At 37.1% G+C, this 24,994-nt stretch overlaps 1 protein-coding gene across 1 annotated transcript; it reads right to left on the bottom strand.

Annotated features, from left to right (window-relative positions):
* Positions 1-29: 29 nt before the first annotated feature.
* Positions 30-24,994, bottom strand: LOC120342648 (electrogenic aspartate/glutamate antiporter SLC25A12, mitochondrial-like). Its single transcript, XM_039411568.2, has 16 exons — positions 24,896-24,994; positions 23,471-23,613; positions 22,777-22,892; positions 21,142-21,281; positions 17,465-17,611; positions 14,617-14,755; positions 13,650-13,828; positions 8,784-8,862; positions 8,316-8,437; positions 7,704-7,793; positions 7,140-7,217; positions 6,428-6,568; positions 4,734-4,872; positions 3,929-4,041; positions 3,041-3,188; positions 30-1,478 (listed from the first exon to the last, which is right to left on the bottom strand). The coding sequence occupies exons 1-16, from the start codon at positions 24,935-24,937 to the stop codon at positions 1,309-1,311; spliced, it is 1,986 nt and encodes a 661-aa protein (XP_039267502.1). The 5' UTR covers positions 24,938-24,994; the 3' UTR covers positions 30-1,308.

Below are 24,994 nucleotides of genomic sequence, written 5' to 3'. Positions count from 1 at the left end.
TTGCCCATACTCCAACAAACATTAACAACCAACATTATGAAGTATTTATATTCTGAAGACAAAGAGAAAAAGAAATAGAATTTGCCATAATTACGGTAATTGATTAAATAGGATTTTTATGCACCGACGCTAGAACTCTCTCAAAGGTGTGATTGTAGACTTAGACGTAAGAGACTCACTCATCTCCGAGTAAAGTCACGGGCACTCACTCAGAAGTGAAAGACTCATTTCTGAGGAGCCACGAGGGTACTCCCGTACTATGCGTACCCGGTTAGGCCATAATTTTATTCCGATTTTCCCCCTTTCGGCTCTATTACGAGTTCGGGGACTGCCTGTGTTAGCTAAGTGAATATACCCCCTGCCCATAGGTTTTAATCCCTTAACACAACTTGATGTAAAATAGGCGAACAAAATTAATTACCTCCATATTGGTACACATATTTCTGGAGCGCCGTTATGGTCATTTGCTAAGAAGTGAAGGAGACTCATTCATGTGCAATGAACAGAGCAAAAGCTGCTATAAATACAGAATAATTGTGTTACATCATGGCAGGCTATACAAAATACCTTGCGAGGAAGTCTTGAAACTTTACAACTCGTACTATATGCATTTGACTAATCAAGCAATAGCCAGCTTGAAATCAAAAATCTCCAAAAAGGCATAAATTGTAATAAATAGTTTTCAACAAATATAATTTTTTTCAAAAATCGAACAAAAAAAAATTAGATTTTTAGTACATGATTAAGTGTGGTGGGCAATATCTGAATAAAGTGGTAAACACTCGAATAGAAGTGAGGAGAGTGGCATGTTTTAAATCATTTACTCTAAACAAGGCTTTAGACCAGAGTGGTCGAACCGGATGTGGCCCGCATCGCATTCGGAAAGTAATCAAGAAATCGTATTTGGTGTTGTCTCGTCATAAAATTAACCAGAAAATTGTTTTGACATATTGTTAATGATGTGCTTGGCTAGTCTAAAATGTTAATTGGCTTTCTATCTTTTCGGTCTGGAATATATGCTAACAATTTTGGCATCATATGAAATTAAAAATTGAATGCGGATTCTGTTAGCCTAGGTTGGGTTGATAAATGACAAATACTGGTGTTTGCACAATAAAAGTGTTTGTATTGTTCACCTATTCTTGGCACTATTGTGGCCACTATTCTCTCACAAGCTCTAGGCTCAGTGAGGATATAAGCCAGCAATGGCAAAACACTGACTTGCATGCACACAAAGAAAAACAAATTCACTAGAATTTCAATAATAATGCAGTGGAATACACAATTGAAATTTTTTAAATGGGGGATTTAGGAGGCAGTTTTGTTCGGCGTAGTTGGCTGAAATCGTGGCAATGCGAGTCCGAATTTTCGTTCCACCCCAGCGAATGTCGCAGCGGCAAGTCTGTAACCTCCGATGTGGTCTGGACTGATTGGTGGCAAATCGGAAACGTGGACGTACTTTGGTTTGTGCTGTGAACCTGTGGATAAAAAGAATTAACCTGTTATACTGGTAATTATTCCCAAATATGTGCTGGCAACAGCACAAAAAGTCGTGGTCTAAATAAGTGCCCTATCCCCCCAGTAAACCTGTGGATAAGAAGAATTGAGCTGTTGTAAAAATCTTGAATAAATACTTGAAAGATATGTAGTTGTATTGACTGTTTTTTGAAATGCGTCCTTCAGACACATAAATTACTGAAAACACGTTTCTATCACTCAGAAAGTTCGCTGAGTGTTCATAGACAGCAAGAAATATGTTTTATCACTTGAAAAGAAAAGTCATATGTTAGAATTGGTTTGTAAAAATTTGACATGGACAAAAATGAGGGATTCATTTCGACCTGTTCAAAAAACAAGATGGCGGCGATTCGAATTTCCTGTCTGAGATGATTCGGATAATTTGCTATTTGATTCGAAATGCCCAGCCCTAGTCACGAGCCAAACTGGGCCGCCTGCAAATTTTCTTGGGTCGTTTGTTTTTTCAACAAAAAACTAAACTATGTATTCTTGAACAGTCCAGGTTAGGAAACACTGATAATGGTTAATTATCCCAAAACCTGGACGGGTAACAGCACAAGAAGGCGAGATAAAAGCTGTCTAAATCGGTATTTTCCAACCTATGGGTTGCAACTCAAAACTGGGCCAACTGCAAATTTTCTTGGGTCTAAAGTTACTAATTTTATTTTCTAGTAAATTTATTGTTTTTTTATATATTTGGTATTGAATTGTTGCTCAATAGTAATTGTATACATGGGAAGCATCAAAGAGTAAAAACTTGGCAAAATTCATTTTGCTAGGTGAAGCCACGCGATCATTTCAAAAACTTGCTGATGGCAAACAAGCTGTCTTTGCACTTTGGGGTAATTTTTGGGGAAATAAATTGTATGTAATATTGATTGTTTTAGATTAGTCGTTAAGTTTGCGGCCATAAAAGTAATACATGCTGTTTAGTATTTGGGCATGTCCTAGAGACCAGAAATTATACGTTGATTTATTTTTCAATTATAAAAAAAAAAAATTTTTTTCATTTGTGAAGGGTAGGCTACTCCTCAATACCCCTCCCTGTTATGCCTTTGCCACATGTATTTGATGATATGAATCTTGGCAAAGCCTGTTATATATAATCACGTTCAACAGCTCTTTATAACCACCACACGGGGTTTAAAAAGAAGAAAATCCCCTTTAAAATTACTTCTTTAAGCTAAACCTTTATTAAATCTTTGAAGTAAACAGAGATATAAAAAGGTTCAAAAAAAATTGTTCATTTCTTGCCATTGTTGGAAACATGTTTATTCGTGCTACAGCATCCTTGCAGTATACTCATACGAATCCATTAGCCTAAGGCATAGAGGAAGGATAGGAAGTTCTCAGTACTCTGAAGTTTTATTACGTCGTGCATGAAATATTGTACACAATTAAACAAATATCATGATAATACAAAAAATCAATTGTAACCCAATTCAAAAGTTAAAAGCTAGCTAGTTACGTTAAAAATGTTAGTCACAAATTAAACTCGCCATACTGTTAAAATAGCACATACCAATAGGCTTGCTTCCTCCGAAATCGACATCAAATACCCTCTGTAGCAATTCATACGTCAACAATGTGACGCCAAACTGGGGGGAAGAACGAAACACACGAGCTGGGGCTCCTTTCCAGAACGCCATAAAACCTTCTTCTTTGTAGACCTGGGAGGTGAGGAATAATATTATAAAATGGGTACTTCTGAAGTATGTGAACCAAGATGGTGGACACCGGATCGTTGTATGTGTACCAGGCTAGGGTTAGGACATAATTTCATTCCAATTTTCCTTATTTTAGTTCTATTACGAGTTCGGGGATTAGCCAAGTGACTCCCGTAGTATTTGTACCTGAAATTATGCCCTAACCCTAACCTGGTACACATCTACGTTCCAGTGTCCGCCATCCTGGTACGCATACTTCAGAAGCGCCATAAATTGGACTCCAGGAGGAAATAGAAAGATGGTAATGCTTTTAACTTGTATCTCATCTACATTCTGTCCAAGTGATTGTCATCCTGGGATAACTGTGTTTCAATACTATTTCCCATTCCTTAACTGACCAATGACAGCACAACATGATGGTATGGCATTATGGGTAAAACTACATGCTTCCTGAGTATAAATACTGCCATGCTGGTCTCCAGAGGTCATTCAGTACTTTGGTATAGCAAAGGCAACATTATGTCTAACTTTATATTCTGTTATTTGTGGTGACAACCGAACTGTTTATGTTAAGTATTGCTTGTGTTCAATGAAACATTAATTTGCACCAATAAACAAATGCGGCGAATAGTTTGGAGAACCACGACCTACTCTCAGATTATCAGTCAAGGTCAGGTTTGGGTAATCAAATTTATTTCATCATCATGCTGAAAATACAGACAACACATTAGAAAAATACTCACCCTTTTAAAGCAGTCTATCATGCTTTTGTAAGGGACTTCCCCTTCTCTTACTTTGACTTGCAACCTTGTTTTAACAACATCAGCCGGGGTGGTGAGAGAAGCTGCCGGGGCACCTGAAAACAAAAACATCCACTGTAAAGGAAAGAACCCATATCAAATGGAAAAATATGATCAGTGTTGACCTGGTAACGTCAAGCACCCACAAGTGAAGTGAATTTGTTAATTATCAGTGCATGGGAGCGTAACAGGTGGCTCGCAGGGCACAACCTGGTTCGCCAGGCCTTTTAGTGTAGTTTTGTCAACACATAATTTTTTTCCATCAAGCAAAATTTCTAACTCGACAGTTCATGTTAAAAAGGGTGCTCACATGAGTGAAAATACATAATGTAAGGCCAAGTATAGCCGCATTCTCTTTCATTAAAAAAAAGTTTATTTTAAAGACAGAAACAGAAGTTGACGCAAGACTTACTCAACACAACACTGTAAGGAAAACAACTTTTTATAAGCATTTCCACACTTTCCTTCAGCGCAAGGCTCTGTGCAAGCGAAGTGGAAAAATACTGATAGACAATGTGAATGTTTTGGTCTGATTACTTTACCAGACTCATTGTGCCATTACTTGTTGTTACTTAGTAATTATTGCTTGTTTACATGTTTGTGCGTAGTGTGCTACTTTGTTGATGGTGCAATATAGTTTATAACAGGCCTGGATATGGACCTGTACATGTGTATCTGCCTTGAAAGCGAATAATTTTTTTCCAGACAACACTCTTTGCAAGCAGTGACCAGAAAGAAAATAACTTACCTGCAATAGTTCCAGCAAGCAGAAGTTTTCCAGGGCTGACATGGCCGTCTTCACTTGCAAATGAGGATTTCATGTGAGCATAGGCCGTGAAGTAGATCGCTGAGAATGGTATATCACGGAGAAGACAGGCTCTAGAACCCTGTGTGTAGAAAAGATGGATTTTTCAATTTTTCGCCCCCACAGCAGGGGTGTAGCCAGAGATTTTCGAAGGGGGGTTGTGTAATTGCTAATTGCAGAGTGGTCCAAACCCAGGCCCGCGGGCCACATGCCCGTCGCTTCATTATCTGTGGCCCGCGTCACATTCGGAGAGTAATCAAAAATTTAGTGTTATTTCGTGTCATAAAATTAATCAGAAAAATCTTTTGACATATTGTTACATCACTAATGTCACTGAATTGTCTTGTGTTGTGATTAGCTCAGACAACTAGCGAAGTTGAATGATGTGCTTCTCAGTCTAAATTATTATCTGGCTTTCTATCTTTTTGGTCGGGAATATATGCTAACATCATAGAAAACTGAAAATCGAATGCGAATTCTATTAGCCTGGGATGACTATGGCTGACAACAATGTGTTTGCACAATAAAAGTGTTTTTATTGCACTGTTTACCTACTCTTGGCACTATTGTGGCTCGCGAACAGTGCAAAAATAATTTTGTGGCCTGCGGAGCCGACAACCTTGGACCACCCTGTGCTAGTGGGTCTGACCAGGGACAAAAAGATGGGTTTTCAGGAGTCTTGAAAGTCTAAATAACAGTTTCTTTTTACATTTCAAAAAGGGGGAGGGGGATTCCGACCCTCAAAGCCCCTTCCTCCCCAAACTGGGTTCGCTCCTTATCCACAGCTCTATATTCACGATATAATGAATTGAACTGGTACATTCTTTGACCTAGTACATTTCAACCAGGCATTGTGCAGCACTTAATCAACGAAAGAAAATGCAGTGAAGGTCTGTTTTTCAAAACTGCATGCGTTTAATGAATAATTACAGCTCTACGTAATTTAAAATACATGTCTATTGACCAATTTAACCAGGGGTCAAAAACCACATTTAGGAATGTCAAAAAAAAAACTTTTCTGTAAGCAATTTTTTGTAGCTAAAAAGCCTTTCATATACTAAACACTTGAAAATCAACATTTTCCGGACGAACAGACCAGCTAACTGATACAATATAACTTGGCAATTTGAAAATAGACCTAGCATTTGACCTCCATCTCCTTCAAGATAATTATGAAGAACTGAACAGTGAACACTATTCTAATCTTAACCGTACATGTTATATCCAACCAGGGCTGTCCAGAACGAACCGAATATTCGAATGTATTCGTATATCAAAGTATTCGAATACGTTTTCTGCTGATTTTCGAATAGTTCCGAATAATAGCCACTTTTTGCCTTCAGCGAGGTGTTTTGTTTTAAAGAGAAATTTTCAAACGATATTCTCAAAGACTTGAAAAACAACGTTCTCCGGACAGACAGACCAGCTAGCTGATACAGTATAACTTGGCAATTTGTAGTTTGAAAATTCTGGCTGCGCTACTGACTATAGCATTTGACCCAATGGCCCTCCATCTCCTTCAAGATAATTATGAAAAATTGAACATTGAACATTATTCTGACCTTAACCGTACATACTATATGCAACATTCAATACATCACTTTTATATGGCCGTATTCTGAGCCCAATATCTTTACCTTATATAGTCCAGTTAATCCCAATTCTTTCATCACAGAAAATGCAGAAACCTTGGGACCGCTGGCGATTTCTCCCGCCACTTGGAGGCGTATTTTAACGATTTCTAACGGATTGGTGAACATGACTTGAGAAGCTCCGGCCTGGAATAGAAACATACTATTAATTTTATGTTCGACTGAGTTTAAGATTTTACAAAAAAAAAATTGATGAAAATTGAATAAACTGCTGCAAATCTACAAATATGAGACTTTCTGAATGATATAATGAACAGTTTTATATTTTTTACAAAAAAGTCGACTCATCGATGTGGCTCATCGTTAGGAATCCGCTGGTCACCGCACCTCTCATGACCCTGCATGGGTTCGAATCTTGTGGAAATAATTATGTATGGGCAGATTGCTAGACTCCTCGCCAACGTAGGGTGGTTCATATTGCCACTGGTCGGTAACGGCTTCCTTTACCATCAAGTCCATTCTTCCGAAAACAAATGACTGGCTAACTAATAACATAACTGACATGGACTGGTAATGAGACGAGCGGCCGTGGTTCGCCATATGGTTAAGCCATTTTATCGGCTTACCTGACACCCGAGATAAATATGTAAATCCTATCCAATTAGAAACTACATTATTCAAGCTTCACAAATAAGTCATATCATTTTCTTTCCTTTCCCCCAAAAGAAAATAAAAAACTTATCTAATAAATACTTACGCATCCACCGGCTGCAATTTCACCCCACAGTGGGACTTTTCCATCGTTACGAAGTTGATCTCGAACAAAATCATTCATCTGGAACGAAAGAAATTAAGTGTAAAATGTAGGCGTTTAGCGGAAAAGAACAAGTATGGTTCCCGCAATTTCCTCCTACTCTCGTTCATTTGACCTTGTTAACCTTGCAGTCTTGCCTGCCCCCTTCCGGGTATATTTTATGTCTTTCTCGTTAGAATTCGGCATGTTTTTATTTTTATTTTATTAGAAGGAAAATTTGAATTTGGGATTTCATACTTTTAATGGTGGCAATTTAAGGCATAATTTTTACATGAAAACTCAAAATATTGAGTTGACTGAGCACTTAGGCATGCACACATCGAAATTGGGTTTCTCAGAGTATAGAGTCAAAAGTTCTCTTACCGGAGAAGTCGATTGTAAAATTTATTCCCACTTTCACAGCCCTGGGTTGAAGGCAGGTGTAATTTTATCCAGAGTACGCAGCCGTGCTCATTTTTTTTTTTGTAAATGGTAGTTTTAACAGTTTGCTCACAACAGCATTCTTACCGTAAGTTTGATGGCTTTCTCCGGGCCAACTCCGATCAGCTGTGGAATTAAACCTCTATACAATCCGAAGAATCCTTCGTGACGAATAACCTGGAACAGAGAAAAAAAAATTACAAATTAGTGAAAAGTTAGACATTTAGACATGTAGGCTGTTTTGTACATCACAGACAGCGCTCCAGAAGTATGTGCACAAAGATGCCGCACAACCTGATAACTCTAACCTGATACACATACTATGTTCAGGTTGTGCGTCATCTTGGTTCACATACTTTGAGAGCACCTCACAGACTGATAGTAATAAGTTGAGGGAAAATTTATTGTTAAAGTTGTAACACAAACACGCATGCTCATTTATAGTTGTGCCAAGTAGGGCAACTGTCTCAGGATTTGTTAGGAAAGAGCAAGATACCTAACGCTAGACTACTTGCTGCCACAAGGTGGATCATAATATAACCAATGCATATTTAAGGCTTCAGTCACATCAACTCTGCCATGGTTCGCCAAATGATTAAACTCTTCTCTTCTCAGCTTAGGTAACTAGTAACACATATTTTGCGAATTTATTGAGTCATTTTATAAGTTTTCTTCTCGCTCCAAGATACACATACTTACCTTAGAAAAACAATCAAAACTGTTTCTGTACATCAATTCCCCAACGTATGACCCCGATGACCTCTGATTCTGAAGTCGTGTCTTCACAAGATCAATCGGATAAACTGCAGTTGCTCCACACGCTGTAAATGAGTATCAAAATTTTTTATACAGCAGTTACTCGCCCCAACCAGTGGGTTGGGGTTAGAGCTCGTAGGTCGTCAATGGGTTACAAAACTATTCAAGGTGGGTCGAAGAGTATCTCCAAATGTTACATATAGATTTCGATCAGATCGGGAAATTGTGGCAATATCATCATGTAACAATTAACATAATGCGCTGTTATCAGCAGGATAATCAGAGGTGCAGTTGTGAGCGTATTCCTAACGCTTAGCACGATACGTCACACCTCCGAGCCATTATTCAGATTAAAAGCGCCAAATTTATCACACAAAAACAATCTTAGATAAATTTATTTGAAGACCTCACCTCCTGCTACAACACCAAGAGTGAATCTGTAAGCATTCTCAATTATAGCAACGTAGAAAGGTCGGTGGTGTTCCAGTACCTAAAATAAATAACGAATAAATAAAAAAAGCATGTTACAAATTTATGCAGTAATTAAGAAGTAAATCACTTTGAATTTTCAACAATTTGAAACAGATCCTGTGATGCCAGAATTTCTGGGAAAAAAACTTTGGTATATCCCCAAGGTAAGTATTGCTAATAATAGATTATTGAGTTCTCCCAAATTCTGTAACAAATGCAGATTTTGGTCACATTTTATGAAACAAAATTGGTCATAGAAAGGCTGTTTTCTGTTAAATTATTCACACCCTTTGGAAACAGACTTTTTGGCTTGAAGGGCATTTGTCTTTCTTGCGGTGGAATTTTGCTTTGGCTTTGCATTTCCAATTTTAAGATACTAAACAGATGTGGATATCCCTGGTTGTACTTACTCAGTGAATGACATATTGAGGGATAAAATTGATATTGTGATGATGGGATTCCCCCTCCCCCACAAGCTGAAAAAAAAATTCTATCAAGAATACAAAGTAATGATAGTTTCTGATCAATGAAGCATAACACTGCAGCATGATGACAGGGATGATCAAGGCCAAATATTCTGACATTCCAAATACATTCTAAAGTATCGTAATCATTCGGAGTACAGCATCGAACAGGGATGGCAAGGTCTTTGTACCAGGAGCCAAAAACTTTTCCCAGCCAGACTGGCGGGCCATGTAAGTGTAATGTTACATTTTATGAACAATATTTACAGTGTCACAAAAGCAAAAATAGAAAGCAATAAGCCTCGTGCCAAAACTAAATTAATTGCAATCTCAACAAGTTCATTGAGCTACGTTTAGCTTAAACATCAAAATTTGATTTTAGTTCGGTTGTGGCAGCATCAGGCGGTCCAGATTGAATTACCCAACAGGCCAGATTTGGCCCGGTGAGCCGTAGTTTCCCATGTCAGGTATAGAATATATTCCAACTGGGTATGTAAACAACAGAGAATACACAAAAGTCAAAATGCGCCAAAATTGTTCATACAAAGATGGCCGAAACTGACCACCTAATATTTGTACGGTTTTGCTAATTTTGAATTATTGTAATATTCAGTCTGTTTTCCTGATCAATGATGCACAAATGCAATGTTTCATGTAATAATGCAATGGATTTCACACAAATGAATTTTGGTTTGAAGAAGGTTCATTCACAAACTCTCTATTAGACTTCTATTTTACTGATTCTCATGAAAAAGTATTGAATTTGCTTTGAACGGAGCCAACTTTTCATATAATGGAAGAAACCCATAATTCAAAGCAAAGTTATTATCAGATTACCTCCTCACAATATCCCATCCCCCCAGTATGAAATGAAATCTGAACAAATACAGCCAACTCAACAACCTTCTGTTTCAACTTATTGAATCTCATGCAAGGTTTTTACAATTGAAAAATTTCCAAGGCTGCACCTCCACTTATTTTGTCCCCAGATGATTTTTACACATATCCTATATGTTGCTATTTAATAATCAACAATAGGACTATCTCCCCCCCCCCCCCTGTTCCTGTTTTAACTCATTGAATGCAAGATTTATGTCGAAAAATATTTTAAGCCTATTTTTATAAATATTTTATAAATATTAGAAACGTTATGTTGCTATTAACTATTCAATTTAGAAATGTTCCCCCTAAATTTTTTTTACACAAATCATGTTCATAACTAACTATCAGATTTGTTTATGCAGTATCGTTTACATTCCATGTGATGAAATAAACTCATGCAATTGGTGGTCATGTGACTTCATGCTTCAATAAATACCAATCTCATACCTCCACTTCGTCGCTAATAGTAACATTATCCACCCCTCCCATGATGTCATAAAGCATTGAACCTCTCAATGCCCCGGATTGGTAGCCAATATGCTTGAACTCTTTCTAATCAAGAAATAATGAGTTGTATGGTGAACAAAATAGCGAGATCACGCCGACGCAAATGACTTCTAAAGTTCCCTTCAATCAGTATTCGCTAAAGTGGATGAAAGGCCAACGCAATGTGTAGCACCATGTCCTCTGTCTGGTTACTAATCCATATCAGGTATAGGATTAGTTATTTGTTTTCGGAAGCATGGACTTGATGGTGGAGGGAGCCGTAACCGACCAGCGTTATGTGAACCACCCAACGACGGCGGCGAGTCCAGCAATCCTCTCGCACATAACCATCCCCGCATGGGATTCGAACCTGAGAATCCACACAGAGTAATCAGAGGTGCAGTGGCAAGCGTATTCCTAACGCTTAGCATGAGCCACAACGCGGCCTAGGTAACAAGTTATTTGTTCCAGATGCATGGACAAGATGGTGGAGGAAGCCGATACTAACCATTGGTTAATGTGCACCACACCACGACATATAAAGTCCAGCAATCCTCTCGCACATAACCACACAGGATTCTAACCTGTGAAACCACTTAGTAAACAAAGACACAATGGCAAGCTTGTCCTGTAACTCGAAAACAATTACAAGAACTGCTATACAACGACAAGGAGACCATCGAAGAATTAATCGCCACAGGATTCAAACCTGCGAGCCAAGGCAGCGTAATAAGAAAAGCGATGGCACTCTGGTTTTTAACGCTCATCACAATGATCCTTGTAAACTTTCTTCTCAACATTGAAACATAATATTCTCGGTACTCCCGTAGTATGTGTACCAGGGAAAATATCCTCATATATTTTATTCGAAATTAGAGTGCCGCTGCTCGATAACCTATATTGGTTTTTCGCGGTTTCCCTCGCCTCGAAACGCATCTTTCATATTTATTGTAATTTTTTGTATATCTAGTGTGTTTTCACCAATGTTCCCTCTAATTTTTGTAGTATGTGTGCGCATAAATTTTGGTGTGTGCGCATTTTTTTGGAAATGACTAATATTTGTGCAAAAACCAATGAAGAAATTTTGGTAGTCTAACCTGGTAATAAGTGGGCCAACAACAAACTTTCTCAACCTGCCAATCGAGAACATTGTTACATTACATCGAAATATGTCTGTGTGCAGTAAATCTATGCGTGTGCGCAGCCTCTGAAAGCTGTGTGCTCGCGCACACGCGCACACCTTAGAGCAGTGGTTCTTAATCTTTGTGAGCCTGCCGAACCCCTGCGCTATTCTGCAAGCTCCCGCCGAACCCCATTGTACTGAACGGTTGAAATTAGAAGCCAAACCGTAACGTCATAAAGCGGAAGCTAATTCTTGCAAGATTATAGAATATGAACATTGTGATGAAACCTTAGATATCAATAACCATGTGGGAATAACCATTGTTTTGTCACAATGACGTTGGCGGCAGAATGAGCAGATGGTTTTTGTTGTATAAGTTATGCGGGTAAACAGGCGAAAACTGATAAAAAATAACTTTGAAAATCCAAAAGATGATAATATACCCCATAAACGTTGGTAGTTCAAGCAATTTGTTCTCAAACTTTAAACTGCGCTGAAATGCGAATAAAATCGTTTGCCAATTGTTTTATTTTACAGAAATAGAGATAGGATTAATTCGGCGCCATATCGAGGTTGTCCTGAATGGATCATAATAATTTCGGGTAAAGCTCTGCGATAAACTATTCCTTGTCGCAAATTTATCACCTAGTGAAATTCAAACACGCTATGATTTTGCATTCATTCATGTACAATTACTGCCTATCTTCGATTTATCCGTAAAATTGAGTTAAGTTTCATTAGTACGGGAGAATATGAATAAGGGTAACACCAATTAATTGTTCCATTCAATTGTTCAAGTCATTAGTAATTAGTCATCATGAACTATAGTTATTTTTGCATAATTAGTATGCAGGGTGATAAAAAAGTCTCATAATATGCAACTGTTTCAGAGCACCTTCGTCGAACCCCTTGAACAGCTCCACCGAACCCCAGGGGTTCGATCGAACCCAGTTTAAGAACCACTGCCTTAGAGGGAACACTGGTTTTCAGTATAGTGAAAAAATAAATTACTGATTACTCCATTCATAAGATTATTTCACGTCATATTATGGGTGAAGTGTAGTACATTAGTATTAGCAAGCTGTTATTACTCTTTTCTAACATTCCCCTTTCCTTAGTTTAGTTATTTCGCCATTACCCCGGGTGTTGGTTGATTATATCATGGTTTCCCAAACTTTTGGGTCTATTTATGAATCTAATTTTTGACGGACCGCCCATCTTATGTCCTAATCAATTTTTGTGCCTGACCTATGTGGAAGGATAATGTTTTTATTGCCAAAATAGAAGCCAGGAAAGTCTTAACTAATAAATACTAACATTGAATGCCAGCAGGTCAACGGCAATTTAAAAAGGATCATGATTTATTTGTCTGTATTTCAGACTCTTTTCATATCGTTGCGGACACCCTGTGCAGTCATCACGGAACCCCAGGGGTTTGCGAACACCCTGCTTCACATAGGATAGGATAGGATTTACATATTTATCCCGAGGGAGAAGAAAGCCGATAAGACGGCTTATCCATATGGCGAATCACGGCCTCTCGTCCGGTTACCATTCCAAGTCAGGTATGAGATTAATTAGCCAGTTATTTGTTTTCGGAAGCATGGACTTGATGGTGGAGGAAGCCGTAACCGAGCAGCGGTTACGTGAACCACCCTACGGCGGCGACGAGTCCAGCAATCCTCTCGCACATGATCATCCTCACATTGGATTCTAACCTGCGAACCCTCAAAAGGTAATCAGAGATGCGGTGGCGAGCGTATCCCTAACGCTTAACACGATGCGCCACACCGCCGAGCCATAATAAAACATATTAGTACAAACACTTCGTCTAGAGCGCCGAATTCTCACCTCTTGTTGGGCCACTATATTGTAAGGCATTGACCCTTCTTCTAGTGCTCCGATCTGGTCCAGTTCTTTCATTGTTATTTTTCCGTGTCGATGACCGAGGAGGGAGGCCAAATGAAACAGTATATCGGCCTCTAGTGGTGTGATTCTACTGACTCTTTGTGCAGCGATTATGAACTCCTCTGAAATGATCAAAGACTCAAAGTTGAGATAAAAGAGGTAATATAAAAGATAATACTTAATTAAATAAAAAGATAACAAATTGATAAAAAGGATAAAATATCATTCCACACAATGCAAGATTTACTGAAGCTTCGTCACAGTCGAGCCTCGTGGGGCTCAGTCACTGATAATTGACAGAGTGTGAATTTTGCATTGAGATGCATGGGCTTGATGGTGAAGGATCCGACCAGCGATACAACAACGGCGAGGAGTCCAGCAATCCTCTCGCACATAATTAACCCGGCATGGGGTTCGAACCTGTAAACCCATGCAGGGTAATCAGAGGTGACGTGGCGAGCGTATTGAGCATAACCTTTTTATCTATTTGTGGGTAATATGATTGCACATAAAGGATGAATAAAAATAAAATAATGGGAAAAAGTATCGGAACAGTCAGTCCATGTACCCCAAACAAATAACTGGCTAATCCCATATCTAACATGGACCAGAAGAGAGGCTGCAGTTTGTCATATAATTAAGCCGTATTGTCGACTTTCCTCTCCCCCCCAGATAAAAATAAAAATTTTACTTATCCTAAAATCAACTTGGAAGTATGTGCCCTATGTGAGTGAGGGCCTTGATGTAACCTTGATTGACCTTAACAATAAAATGTTGAAAATAAATCTGACCTTGGAAGGATTAAAGATAAAAATGAAAATGACCTTGACTGACCTTGTAAGGATAAAGGATCAAAATAAAACTGACCTTGACTGACCTTGTAAGGATAGAAAATCAAAATAAAACTGACCTTTAGTGACCTCTTGTTCTTCATGACTTCCAGCGCTGGTTTGATATATTTTTTTGACGAGTTCCATATTTTTTAATAAATTATTGAACGCTTGAAAAAATGTGAAACTGACTGTCTGCATTCCCATACTTTTGACAACCTGTGGATAAAATAATTTAGCTTAAAAGAAAATCTAAAATATGACCTTGATCGAAAATATGACCTTCAAAAAAAGCGAGACAAATATTAGTTTTTCAAATACATTCAATTCGTTTATAAATAAGTGTTTGAAAGAAACTTTGGACGCTAAGAATGGCAATTTTTCAACAATACATTAAATATAAGGTACTTTTGTATAATCGGAAGTATTATAGAAAAATTTGCCATTATAAACAACCAAATTGGGCCATCGAATTGCAGTATGAAATATATTGACTATTAGTCCCAAGTGACTGCTCAAAATGCCAGGTGCTGAAACACCTCTTCAAATAATTGTATTCAACGTCAGTGGAGCAAATTTTAGCAACATATTTATTAAAACACTATAAGATTTTACTGAATTTGTTGTCGCTAGGACATAAAAAAAAACAGGTAATATTATTTTCCAGAAAATATAGAAAATTTACTTTGTATTCAGAATATTTTTACTAATATTAATTTGTTTTGTTGTACAGTGTTCACAAATTCAATTTTGTTACAAAGTCAGTTCTGATGGCCAATACCGAATAGTTCACTATTTCAAATACATTCGAAATTATTCTTTTCGAATATGAAATTTCGAATACTTCGAAAATAAAATCCACTAATTGAAGCTTATCTAAATGTATGTAGGAATTTCCATACAATAAGCAATGGAATAACTGCTATCTACAAGTTACAACCTAGTTGTATTACCAGGCATTTCATATTTGCAGATTATGGCAGTATATATTTTATATACCATGAGTCATGTTAACAGAATTAAATTAATACGGCAATAGTGCTATCGATGATGGATTTGAATATTTGCGCAACACAAAATCATCATAGTAAAACGCCCATACTTTTAAATACCAACCATTATCCAAATTATTTGCCAAAAAGCGGGATAAAGTATGAGTAATTTTTTCCGACTTGTGACAATTTTTTCATGAGTCCAAAAATATGAATCAAAAATTATTTAAATTCGGGAACTTTACCACACATTTTAAGTCCGCAGATCGCCGTTGTATGTTTGAGTAATAATACTTTTATTATTTTATAAATATGAAAATAGAAATCAAAAACTATTTATAATCTAACTAAGTTTACCCACACATTCTAAGTCCACAGATCGCCGTTGTATTTTGTAAATACGAAAATAGGATTCAAAAATTAATATTAATCGCGAGTTTGCCACACAATTTATGTCCACAGATTGCCGTGATATTGTGACGAATATAATTAGTTTTTGATTCTTATTTTCGTATACTCACGAAAAAATTGTCACAAGTCAGAAAAAGAATTTATACTTTATCCCGCTTTTTGGGAACTAATTTGGATAATTGTTGTCATTGGTTTGTATTTAAAAGTATGGACTTTTTACTAGGATGATTTTGTGCTGCGCAAAATATTCGAATCCACGACCGATACCACTATTTAAAATGCCTGACCGTGTTAATTTAATTCTATTATCATAACTCAAATGTTGGTAAATCGCGCAGTTTACCACATACTTTCAGTCCACAGATCGCCATTGCATTTTAGAATTATAATAGTTTTATTATTTTGTAAATATGAATCCGAATTTCATGTCCACAAATACCTGTGGTATTTGGTATTAATACTTTCATTATTTTATCAATATGAAAATAGGAATCAATATTTAATAATATCGGTCAGTTTACCAAACATTTTATGTTCACAGATTGTCGATACAACCATGAGTTACGTTGAACAAAATTAAATTAATACGGCATGACATTTTAAATGCTGGTACCCGTCATGGATTGGATTATTTTGCTCAACAAAAAATCCGCCTGGTAAAGGATTGATACTTTTAAATATCGCTATCAAAATTATTTTTTAATAAATCGACTTGTTTTTCCAACTTGTGACAATTTATTGGATATCGTAACAATGACGGCTATAAATACCGTATTTCCCAGCTAATAAGTCCACATGGGAAATAGGACGATGTCTATTTTTAGCACTCAAAAAAGTTTTTTTTCCATATAGGTCTCCAATGAGACGGGTAGAAAAATGGTGTCCCTGTTGTTCAGTTATGCTGGTATGCGCTAATAATTTTATATGTTTAGAACCAGATCATGTTAGTTTGGTAGTTTGGTTAGTTTGGTTAGTCTAGTCAATTTTTCGACGTAATGGAAATGAATTTGTAAATTAAAAGCCTCGTAGACGAATGTCGGCAATGTCCACCGACGCAAACGTGCAAATGTGTGCAACATTATGCGACGTACAGTCACACAGAATATAAACAATCATTGTATTTCATCATCATTACAAAATGTGAGACAGCGTAAAAAGTCGATTAAAGATTTCCGTAAAACGAAACACCACGTTTTACGGCGAAAAGTGGCTACTATTCGGAATTATTCGAAAATCAGCCGAAAAGGTATTCGAATACTTTGAATACATTCGAATATTCGATTCGATTTGGACAACCCTGAATTCTTAACCAGCTTTATTGCTTTTTTAACTATTAATTATAGTAAGTGTTTTTACTTCATTTAATACATCTGTGAGGGCCAAAACAATATATGGTATCGATAAATCCCCCTTGCGATTTTAAAAAATTTTGTGACTTTATGGGCACCCTATTTTCATACATATTTTATTATGACCACTTTTCCACAAACAGTTCAATTACAAAGAAAAATCAAAGACGACTTACCGCAATTAAGTTTTCTTTGACAAAATCGGTCAATAAATGAGGTCGTATCGTCTCCATGATGTCTCTGAACGCAAGAGCAGATATCGCTCCCTCCTTGCGGACATCAAAGCGCTCAAACGCTTGAAGTGCATGTTCGATTTGAAGTTCCTTGAAATACAAAGTAGTTCATTGTTAAAGCTAACCGTATCTTTATTGTATTTCTGGCAACTAGCATTCTCCAAGATGGTTGAGCCTGACCTGTGATGTCATCAGTTACAGATGAGTGATCATGACCAGCCAGCTGCGAAAGTGAATTGACTATATGACTACGTATTCGTGGCATGTTGGTGTGCTCTCTCGGAGTTACTTTGGGCAAAGTTATGGCTATTTACTGTATCATACATTTATAATGAGTTGAAAATGAGAATCAGGATTTTTCGTAGTGGGGCACGTACAGCTGGTAAGGTAGCAATATAGTTTATCCAATGTTTTTTAACGTCTATATCAGCTGTTCCCAACTGGGCCCAACAGCCCCCCAAACGGGTAGGGAGGGGGCCACAATGCTAGCAAACTACCACTCTAATTTTGATCTGAAGATGGGATGACAATTGTGCGATAAGAACTGAACAAAAGGGAAATTCCATTGCTACATTTGCCAATATATATGGCATGGTCTTCTATAAATAGAACAGCTACTGTTACATAACAATAGTGAGAACAATAGGTTTCTCAGACAATGATTGTTCCCTTTTTATTTCAAAATAAAGCCCTGTATAAGAAATATAGTCAGCATAATATATGGCATGGTCTTCTATAAATAGAACAGCTACTGTTACATAACAATAGTGAGAACAATAGGTTTCTCAGACAATGATTGTTCCCTTTTTATTTCAAAATAAAGCCCTGTATAAGAAATATAGTCAGCATATCTTGGTGACTGATAGGGATACACTTGCCATTGTACCCTCTGAATACCCCAGTCAAAAAATTCCAAAATCCAAAATATTTGAACCGTTATTTATAGCGCAGGTCTTAGAATTGAAATTTGTTCTTTACAACAAGGCAAATCCCAGAGATAAAATCCACCACGCCACCATCTTTTTCTTGCGTCATGACTAGGGCTGGGCATTTTCGAATACCTCATGATTTCAGAATCGAATCGAATAATTTTTTTCGAATCTCGAATACTTTGGAGATATAAAATTGTATGTAACTTTTATGTTATATTAGGTCCTCCAGACACATAAATTACTAAAAACATAGAATACATCACTCAGGCAGATTGCTGAGTGTTCACACACAATAAGAAACATGGTTTCATCAATAACTCACTACAGAAAAGCGTCATATGTCAGAATTGCGTTGAAAAAATATGGCTTCAATAAAAAAAATGAGAAATTTAGCTCGACCATTGGCAGAAAGAAAAAAATCAAGATGGCGCCGATTCGAAACTTTGCTCTGAAACGATTCGAATAATTTCATATTCGATTCAAAATGCCCATTCCTAGTCCTGGCTCATGAGTGATATAAAAAGTGACGCCAGTCTGGCCAGGAATTTCCAAACTTATAGTGTTACGGAGCCCGTGAAAAGGTTGACTATTATTTACAGAGTCCCAGAATAAATTTAATAAAAATAGTGTTGCTTAACGATTATGTTCCTCAGTAAATTAAAAATACTTTATTTAACGACTCAAATGTATTTATTGCTACTTTGGACAGTTACAAAATTAGCCAAGTCAGTATTTTAACAAAAAAGAAACAGCTCTCAACGATCCTAGGCTTCCATCATGAAAATTTAGGTTTAGACCAGGGCTACGTGAATATGTAAATATATAAACGAGAATATCGGTCAAAGACCGGAGACTTATCGAAAGTTGGGGATCCCCCAAAACAGCGCTCTTGCTCCATAGTGACGCCTTGTGTCTCATCACTAATTAATTGATAACTCGCTAATTATACGACATAATTCGCCCAAAATCAATAGGCTTCTGGTACGAGATATGATGAATGCACATGCAAAATCTGCAGCAGATCCAATCTCGCTTTCGTGAGATATCGCGTTCATCTAACAAACAAACAGACAGATAGATAGACAAATACCTTAACGAATACTCTTAAGATCGATAAGTAATAAATTGCCTTTGTTTAATATAGAGTTCATGATTCGTGCTGTTAAATTCATGACATTGTTTTCTATTTTAATAAAATCGCACTTAGTATGTTATGTAATAATCAATTTGATCATGATGTGAGTTCATTTATACATTTACATATTCATGTATAAATGATTAAATGATTTTACACTGTTTTTTATTTTGTAAAGTGATTGATTGATACAGACACTGGCTTTGTCTGCGATCTAAAATTAGTACAGTCGATTACGTTTAAGATTTCCTATTCAAATTTTGTTTAGTTTCTGTACATTGGTTATTGAACTCCGATGTTACACTACTATCTCTCACTCTGAAAATCTTTCAATTCTACCACGCCCATATAATAAGACAAAATAGCAAATTTTGGGTGCTCCCGAAGTATGCGAACCAAGATGGCGAACATCGGAACGTAACATGGGTAACAGGTTAGGGTTAGGCGATAATTTTTTTCCAATTTTCCTTATTTTAGTCCTATTATCAGTTCGAAGACTAGCCAAGAGCCTTCCGTAGTATTTATGCCTAAAATTATGGCCTAATCCTAACCTAGTACACATATTACATTCCGATGTCCGCCATCTTGATTCGCATACTTCGGGAGCCCCAAATTTTGTTTGTAATTATGCTGTGCTGTCTCGGCCTTGCCTAGACTTACCATAATACTTCTTTATTTTATATCCCAACCAGATCCACACCCATTTACAAAATTCAGGGTAATCAGACCAAGTGTAGACAAATGTTTATTAAAATATTTACAATATAAATGTAAAAGAGAAAAAATTTATTTTGCAGAAAATAGCATTATAAAAATAAATAATAGAATTCATTGTTATTTTTCTATATATCATCCCTTTGGCTTCACTACACGCTTCGATCTGATTGGAACTTGACTGCGCGAGGCCCGTATGGTTTTTTTTTAAATTTTGTCCCAACAAGTCATCAATCTATGCCTTAGAGCAGTTGTTATCAACCTGAGGTTCGCAGCTTTGAATAATTGCAACAATTAACTTTTGTATTCGATGAATAGCGTTTACAATTATAGCGCTACCATTTCTTGTCTTTAGAGATCGCCCTTGCCGTTTCTGTCCACCAAAAACAGAAAGGGCATGTTTTCACCGTTTTGAGAGTTACATCTCAATGCGTCTGTATTAATAAATCGGCAAATAAGGAATCATTCGTGATGGCTAGCACTGATCAAAGTGTGTTCAAAGGACAAAATTTCAAAAGAAACCATACGCACAGTCGAGTTCAAAACAGATGAAGACGTGTAGTGAAGTTAAAGGGAGAACAATGGATTCTAATATTATATTTATAATGCTATTTTCTGAAAAATATTGTTTTTCTTTCTTACATTTATATTGTGAATATTTTAATAAACATTTGTCTACACTTGGTCTGACAACCCTGTATATCGTATATGAGGTGAATTTTTTATTCTTTCTAAATTGGATTCATTCAGCAAGTCAAGATAATATAATCTAATTATTTTTTTTTTCAATATTGCAAAAATTAATATTCATTGACTGTCTAGCCATTGATTAAACCAACCTGTAAAAACTGTGTGAATTCTGCATAATTCAACGCTTTGTCCAAATTCCGGCCGAAATGTAATTTCACAAATTTACAATCCCAGGTGAAAGGTATGTGCCGATGACATTCTGTCTTGCTGAAGATTTCTTCAACTTCCGCTGTGATGTAACAATAAGAGGATTATGTAAACACTGTGATAAAATAAATGAGTTGGAAACACTAATAAAGTCAATGTTGATTTTCTAATGGTTTCAACACGACCGGCGATAATTTTGAGAAATTAGAATAATTCCACTGATGAGCTAAGACATGGTCCCAAACTGGGGCTCCCGAAGTATGCGAACCAAGATGGCGGACATCGGAACGTAACATGGGTAACAGGTTAGGGTTAGGCGATAATTTTTTTCCAATTTTCCTTATTTTAGTCCTATTATCAGTTCGAAGACTAGCGTCGTATTTATACCTAAAATTATGGCCTAACCCTAACCTAGTACACATATTACATTCCGATGTCCACCATCTTGGTTCGCATACTTCGGGAGCCCCCCCAAACTTTTGGGCAGCGGACCCATATTTGAAAATCTTAGTTTTGACTTGACCCCCTTCCTATGTCGTATCAATTTCTGTGCTTAACTAACTAGGAAGGATAATGTTTCATTTACAACACAAAGGATATCAATGTGATAGATGAGGTTGCTTTTCATTGCACAATTTATCACTTCTCGAAACAATAGGTAACAAGAAAACTCGTAGGTCCAAACTTGTGGTAAGAGCTGAAAATGCTGCCTCACATAGGAGGAAGTTGCAAAAGGCAATGGAATTTTAATTGCTTTTTCTAACAGCAATGGATATTCATCTGCAATTCTCAACCAAAATGACGCAATGGCTGTTTGATTAAAATCAATCACTAAAGATCGATCAGACCCTTTTCATATCGGTGCAGAATCCCTGTGCAGTGATCCCTCGAGGGTCCATGACCCCAAGGAAACACTGAGCTAAGAGATAAATATTTGCTACATTGAGGCAGAATTGCGCTGATTATTTGGTTTCTGCAAGACTAACTACTTATACTTCTTCTATGCTTTTGTGTCGGTAGATCCGTATGTGTATATTGCAAGGATGCTGTAGCAAGAGTAACTATCATACGTGATAAAAGAGTCTTGCTGCACACTAACAGCAGAGACTCTCACTTGAAGCAGAATATAAGCAAAAATGATCGCTACAGACAAATTTAATATAAATAAAAAGCTGAAAGCTATAGATAGCCCTTAGCGTGCCAGTGGCCTTATAAAATTCTTCTATCGGTCCACTCTAAGTAAACATACATGGAAATAAGGGTTCCCGTACATTTGAACCCACGTACATCTGACCCCACGACAATTGCACCTGCATACTATTGCACCTATGGAAATTTTTTTTGTTTTACGGATATTTGAACCCATACTAACCCTAACCCATAGGTTTTAGCACCCGCATATAGATTGAACCCGCGGATATATACATGGGTTCAAAATGTACGTGGGTTCAAATGTACGGTCACCGGACATAAGTGCCCATGTGGCTGTCAGCAGCACATCCTTTGGCACTCTTTCAACTTTGATGGATCAGCTTAAAGCAAACATGTATAAAATAGCAATATAATGAGTAACTCACTAAAATTGATGCTTCCATTGCAATTGACATCGAACAGTGAGAAGGCGACTTGGTAGAGAGAATCAGGAAGGCTAAGGATGGATTCGAACGCTTGAAATTCCGGCCAAGATATGAGACTGAAAAAAGGGGAACATTTGCTCAGTTTTTGCAAGTTTGTTACTGATTTTCTTAATATTGCTAGGATATGTTTTCATCTTCATCCAACGGGGAAAGAAAGCAAGTAAATTGGCCTAATCATATGCTGTCAAAGGCTGACAAGTGACAGGACAGCTCAGTGACGCTGCCCGATAACTATTACTGGTTAATCGCGTCTCCCTTCACACTGAAATTCATTTTTTTTCATCTTTCTTTATTCTGTATGTACAATGTGTATTTTCAGCATGTCTAAAATAAACTACTAATTACTGGTTAGCTCAATCACACGGCGTATCGCAGCCTCTCATCCAGTTACCAGTCCATGTTGAGTATAATAATAGATGACCGCAAGGATACTCTTCTCGATCGGTCACTCGAAATTTAGGATATGATTCAACGAAAGTCGACAAGGCGGCTTGATCATATGGCAAACCACGGCCTTTCGTTTGATTACCAGGCCAAGTTGCATTTAGGATTAGTTAGCAGAGGTTGCGGTGGCGTATTCCTACCGCTTGGAATGGTTTTGACACTTCTACGTTCTACTCAATACTAAACTTACCCATCATTTGTTGTGTCCGCCACTCCTCCAACTAAATTTAACGTTTCCAGACTTCTGTTCCCATATTGCATCATTAGTAAGAATTTAACAACAAAATCTTCCCTCGTCATGTAATGCTCCCCATCTTTCTCAACACTTGCATACTGGAGTTGACATTAAAAAAAATAATGTTTTATCTACAGTGTGGCGTGTCAAACTTTACTGCTGCCCGGGGCAAGTTTCTGATAATGCTGCCGCTTATACCTAACTTCGAAATTCGGGAGATAGACAAATTATAGATGTTGTTATACATTAGTATAAATAAATTAAAGGTCAAGAAAGAGTAAAATGTTTGTAACATGCTGCCCGAGGCGTCTGCCCCTTTGGCCCCAATAGACACGCCACTGTGTCCAGGTTATACACAATACCATATACAATAAATATTTTTTTAAACATTCACCCAGTAATACCTATTTTAGATTAGATAATTTGAACTCTATCATGGTAAAAAAAATGGCGCTCCAGAAGTGTATGTACCAATATGCGGGTAACTGATTTTGTTTGCCTATTTTACATCTAGTTGTATAAAGGGATGGAAACCTATAGGCAGGGGATATATCCACTTGGCTAACAGTCCCCGAACTCGTAATAGAACTGAGATAAGGGAAATCGAAATAAAATTACTGCCAAACCCTAACCTGGTACACATACTTCAGGGGTACCTAAAAAGTACAATACGCAAAATAATTTAAATTAGATTCTGTAATGGTACAAAATTATTACGATACACAAGACAAACAAACATGAAAGAAAATCAGTGAGGTTTAAACACGAAACATAAAAGTATTACATGGTTAATAATTTCACATTGCTACATCACAAAACTTAATGGGATGCACTCTAATCAGACTTCAACCTTGTAAACATTGAGATGAAAAAATAATACAAGTGCAAAAACACGTCGCTGCGTGGAATCGCAGAACTGTGACTCCAAGAATAGGGCCCACATTGAAAGACATCAATTACAACAGTTGGTATAAAACCCTCTTTTATGAGACAGTCTGGGCCTCCATATCGACAAATCAGCTTTGCGCAATAAATTAAAAAGGAAGCGCAACTAATAACATTTACCATTGAATTCCTCCGGAAAAACAAACCCAATTCACCAAAAACATTTTTCACTGTGGCGTTAAAGAGTTTTCAGCTGCAAATAAATGCGATTTCGATCACATGACGTTAGTGATAAATGTAGATTATTATCGAGACAAGCTCGCCACAATCTGACGCATCTGCCATCGTGTCAGACATCCTCATTTCAAGGACAAATGTCGTGTTTGTTTTATTGAACCCAATGTCGAGGCATCTTGGAATTTGAGAACAGAGCCCTACTGTACTTCTTCATAAGGCTTGGGGAGTATTGAGATAATTATCAAATAAAAAGCTTACCTTTAAGAAAACATCTTTTAAATCCGGATCTCCTGCCTTCATTGCAATATTTGGAAGATATTTAAATAAATTAAAGAATAAATATTTCTATCTGTAAAT

Source organism: Styela clava, chromosome 3 (genome assembly GCF_964204865.1).
Source record: "Styela clava chromosome 3, kaStyClav1.hap1.2, whole genome shotgun sequence".
Classification (NCBI taxonomy): Eukaryota; Metazoa; Chordata; class Ascidiacea; order Stolidobranchia; family Styelidae; genus Styela; species Styela clava.
This window is presented reverse-complemented; position numbering and strand designations above follow the sequence as displayed.